Source organism: Podarcis bocagei, assembly GCF_964188305.1.
Source record: "Podarcis bocagei genome assembly, chromosome: 2".
Taxonomy (NCBI): Eukaryota; Metazoa; Chordata; class Lepidosauria; order Squamata; family Lacertidae; genus Podarcis; species Podarcis bocagei.
In genome coordinates, this window is record NC_138126.1 from 51,044,152 (window position 1) to 51,049,338 (window position 5,187).

At 44.7% G+C, this 5,187-nt stretch overlaps 1 protein-coding gene across 4 annotated transcripts in view; it reads left to right on the top strand.

The window, feature by feature from the left end:
* Positions 1-5,187, top strand: part of BICD2 (BICD cargo adaptor 2) — an 83,962-nt gene that overhangs the window by 72,655 nt on the left and 6,120 nt on the right. For all 4 annotated transcript variants that reach the window (XM_081185241.1, XM_081185243.1, XM_081185242.1 and 1 more), the window contains exons 4-6: positions 367-819; positions 1,406-2,425; positions 2,723-2,874. In XM_081185241.1, the coding sequence (XP_081041367.1) occupies positions 367-819; positions 1,406-2,425; positions 2,723-2,874 (1,625 nt within the window). The remainder of the gene's footprint in view (positions 1-366; positions 820-1,405; positions 2,426-2,722; positions 2,875-5,187) is intronic.

Consider the following 5,187-nt stretch of genomic DNA (forward strand, 5'->3'; position numbering starts at 1 on the left):
GCCATATCTTGTTCTCGGGGCGGGGCGGGGGGGGGGCTCAGATTCAGTTGTGCTTGTGGAAAGCTTGTAGCTCTTCTCTGATGCCTCAGGTTTCAGCCCTCTGAACCCCATGACTAAGAGCAGATGAAGTTTGGGGGCAGCAGTGCTTACCTAAGCCTCCGACAGCAGGACCTGCGCTGCCTAACAAGAGGGAGAGAGGCAAGGTGGCCACATTGGCTCTGCCGGTGCATTTGCTGCATGGTCCTGATCTCTCCCCCCCCCCCTCGTGTCCCCCTCTTCCTACTAGTAAGCAACGGTGAGCGTTTCCTGCTTCGCCTCCCCCTGTTTTTGATGTCAGGCATTTTAGTGATACTTTCTGTCTCCTAGGTGGAATTTGAAGGGCTGAAACATGAAATCAAGAGGCTTGAAGAAGTGACCGAGTTCCTCAACAGCCAACTGGAAGATGCCATAAGGTTAAAAGAGATATCTGAGCGCCAGCTTGAGGAGGCCTTGGAGACCCTGAAGACCGAGCGAGAGCAGAAGAACAACCTTCGGAAGGAGCTGTCTCATTATATGAACATCAATGATTCCATGTACACGAGCCATTTGAACTTCTCTCTGGATGGGCTGAAGTTCAGCGATGAGACCACGGAGCCCAATAATGATGAAATTGTGAACGGCTTTGAGCAGAACTGCCTGAGTAAAATCAACAATGGCAATAATAAGGCATCAACGCCGAAGAAAAGCGAGAGCTTCCCTCCAGCGCCTAGTCTTGTGTCTGATCTCTTGAGTGAGTTGAATATATCTGAAATCCAGAAGCTGAAACAGCAGCTTATGCAGGTAAATCCTTGCTAACTGTGGCTGGAATTTGATTGTTCTGTCAGTGCAAGCATTTCTTATCGCCTGATGGAATGCTTTCTCCTCTTCTAGGCACTGTACTGGGGGTTACGCTGACCTGATTGGGGTGTGTGCAGGGGAATGAAGAGGGGGGAAGCCCCATTGTACTAGTGAAACTTCCCACGGTGCAGCTATTTAGTTGAATCTGGCCCTAAGTATTTATCAAAAGCCATTTATGAACAAAGTGGTTCTTGATATTATTATTATTACCAATAGGCTCAATATCATAGCTTGCTCTGAAGCTGGTACCCATGGTACTACTGTTAATGGAAGACTTCCTGGCTTGGTTGCTCACACCATGAAGGAAGGGTAAAGGGGTTGTGTGTACACAGGATAATAGAATTGTAGGGTTGGAAGGGACCCTAAGGGTCATCTTGTACAACTGCCTGTTTGCAACTAGTACTGGAGGTGCTGGAAGTTGAACCCAGGAATTTTATATACGCAAAGAATGAGCCATGTATCCTTTATGGCAGATGTTATAGTAGATGCACTTTGAGAAAGGGTAAACATTGCTTTTTATTCATTGTAGATGGAAAGAGAAAAAATGAATTTGTTGTCTACACTCCAAGAGTTCCAAAAGCAGCTGGAGAACACCCGAGGGGTTCTGTCCGAGCAGAATGAGAAGGTAGTCCGGCTCACCGAGAACCTCAGTGCCATGAAAAAGCTCCAGGTCAGCAAGGAGCGCCAGTCAGCTCTTGACAATGAAAAGGAGCGAGATAGCCACGAAGATGGAGATTATTATGAGGTTGACATCAATGGCCCAGAGATTCTGGAATGCAAGTACAAAGTGGCTGTGGCAGAGATTAGTGACTTAAAAGATGAGCTCAAAGGCCTAAAATCCAAATATGAAGAGTGCGAATCCAAATACGAAGAGGAGAAGAGCAGGTATGAGACCGAATCTCAAGCTCTGACCGAAAAGATTACTTCATTGGAAAAATCCAGCAGGCAAGATAGAGAGCAGGTGGTTAGACTGGAGAAGGAACTCAAGAAAGTAAGTGATGTTGCTGGAGAAACCCAGGGAAGCCTCAGCGTAGCTCAGGATGAGCTGGTCTCCTTCAGCGAGGAGTTAGCCAACTTGTACCATCATGTCTGCATGTGCAACAATGAAACTCCAAACCGGGTCATGCTGGATTACTACAAAGAGGGTAAAGGAGGCCGTACCAGTCCAGAGGGCAAAGGCCGCAAATCGCCCATCCTCCTCTCTAAAGGCTTGTTGTCCATAGACTTAGGAAAATCAGAAAGTGGGAGTGGGGACAGCAGTCCTTCGCCAGTGTCGTCTCTCCCGTCCCCAGTATCTGATCCCCGGAAGGAGCCCATGAACATTTACAACCTGATTGCCATAATCCGCGACCAGATCAAGCATCTGCAACAAGCGGTTGACAGAACGACAGAGCTGTCTCGGCAGCGGGTGACCACCCAGGAACTCGGGCCGGTAGGAGACAAAGACAAAGAGGCTCTAATGGAGGAAATCCTGAAGCTGAAATCTCTGCTAAGCACCAAGAGGGAGCAGATAGCAACTCTGAGGACTGTCCTAAAGGCTAACAAACAGGTAAGCGGTCCTGTCATTTTACACAGCTTACGTTGTCAACAAAAGGGATTCATTAGACAAATGGTGATAGGCATCCATCCATGTAAATAATATTTTTAATAGTCTCTTCACACGTGCACAATACACTAAGGTAGACGACTACCTTAGGGTACTCATTGGCGATCTGTGTTCAGATCCTGGTAAAGGTTCCAAACAGGAGTGGAACTCTGATGTTCTTGGATGTTCTCCATTTCTTAATTCTCTATAATCCCATTAACTGTTCCTATTTTCTTTTGCTGTTTTCGGTAAACTTTTAAGACAGCAGAAGTTGCTCTGGCCAACTTGAAAAGCAAGTATGAAAATGAAAAGGCCATGGTTACAGAGACCATGATGAAGCTGCGTAATGAGCTGAAGGCTTTAAAAGAAGATGCTGCTACCTTCTCTTCTCTGAGGGCCATGTTTGCTACCAGGTAAAATACATTGAAATGTCAGCAAAAGTTGGTAACGGGGGGAACAAATAGAACTTGCTACAGTACCATTGTACCCTGGGAAATGTACTGATACAAGCTTCCTCAGTGGCTGTGTTTGGTGGTAGCACCATGAACCATAGCCTGATGAAGATAGGTAGCCGTGTTGGTCTGCCATAGTCAAAATAAAAAAATTCCTTCCAGTAGCACCTTAAAGACCAACTAAGTTAGTTCTTGGTATGAGCTTTCGTGTGCATGCACACTTCTTCAGATACACAGAAGTTGGCCAGAGCAACTTCTGCTGTCAGTGTATCTGAAGAAGTGTGCATGCACACGAAAGCTCATACCAAGAACTAACTTAGTTGGTCTTTAAGGTGCTACTGGAAGGAATTTTTTTATATAGCCTGATGAATTAGCTTGTGCTCCTTCACTCCTTGAGCAGAGTAACAAACCACAGAGCTGGTAGCTTAGCTTTATATCCAAAGCAGCACTCATGGTATGTTTTTACCGCAAAAAAGTAGCTTCCCAGTTATGGTTGGTTTGGTAGAAGCAAACTGTCAGAGCTGGTTTGAACACCACATGAAGTCAACTGCTCCATGGTTTGTTTTCCCCACTCAAGGAAGGGAAGAGTGAAGTAGAGAGGGCTTGAGCTGAATGCATAAGCACTTAGCTTGTGCACAAGTTAATCTGCGTACTCCATGGTTTATTATTGCAAGAGTCACATCTCAACATGGCCAATGAATTTTGTGTGTGTGTGTGTGAGAAAGAGAGAGAAATGATATTGCACACTAAGGATGCAGATCTATACTAGAGAGTAAGTCCCATTGAACGCAATGACATCCAAGTTCACGTGCATAAGATCGTGCTCCAACACTGGCAGTCATGTGTGTGCACATGCCCATGTGTGCACATGGGATACCTAGCTTAAATAGCACTGAAAGTCATGCACAGCAATCTGTAAGGTCTTTATCCAGCACCAGAAGGCATAGTATCTCTTTTTTGAAGACTGTTTCTTAGCTGTTATGTTAGAGCTGCCTTTATGCTTACATAAAACGTATTAGGGATGCCTTCCAGCAAGGAAAAGGCAATAAATTGAAATTATGGTGTCCTGAACTAACATAGGAGGATGAGCAATGCAGAGCTACAGTATAGCTGTGGTTTTAAAATATCGCAATAGTTCTGAATGCGTGCCTAGGATCTGAGGGGACAGCACTTAACCTAGTTTACTAGCATGAAATAAATAAATAAAACCCCAAGGTTTGTTTTTGAAACAATGAAAATGTCACAACGGTGTGAGCAAACTTCCATGTTCTCCAGAACTATTCAGATGTTATGTCAAGCAAAACAGGGTCAGGGTGTAGAAGAATCTAGGCATGATTTTGTTGCCCCCAAAGTCTGCAGTTAAAGCCATCTTAAAATGGAACAGGATTAGGAGTCCTTCGCTAGGTGAAAGACAGATTGCAGAATGCACCCAGGACTACTGGAGCTAAGAAGCAAAAACCGGAAAGCTCAGTTGGTTAGAGCATGGTTCTGATAACGACAAGGTTGCAGGTTTGATCCCCATATGAGACAGCTGCATATTCCTGCTTCGCAGGGGGTTGGACTAGATGTTCTTCAGGGTCCCTTCCAGCTCTACAACTCTGATTCTATCATTCCCCATTGCTGAAAATGTAAAATCACATACTTTATTCAGTTCTGTCTCCAGCCTTAAGAAAAAATCACCTAGGCTTTTTGTGAAGCAGAGAGCAGAAGACAAGGGAAAGATTGTGTTCTTTTATATTAGCAATGCTGGAGATTTATATGAGGTGCCTAACCATATACAGAGTCAACAGATGCCGACTTGGTAATTTTACCTATTGGTTGAAGGATATGTAACTCCTCAAATTACTGTGTGTGTTTGGGGGTTCACTTGCTAAAAGCACATGTCAACATCAAAATCTTGTGCTCTCTATGAAAACCTTGCATCTCATAGCCTTTGGGACACAGCAGTCTTGGAACTGATTAATCTCAATGACTTCTGTAAGTCATGAAAGCCATATGCTTCCATAATCTGCCAAACATGTAAGCCAGGAACTCGTGGATCTCAGTTATAGCAACCTTCCCAAGCTGAAAGATCTATTTTGCCCCTTCAGAGTCCCTAGAAGCTGCTGCAGCTGAGATCAGTATGCTCTCTTGACATGTAAGTGCCTGCTATCTGTACGAGTAGCCTGTCCTTTGTGAGTCCAAAGAATGTGTCTGAAAGTTAATACGTGAACCAACTCTTGGGTGCTGGTAGCAAAAAAGCCGTGCTGCTTTAAAAGCTCTTTCTCATTGCAG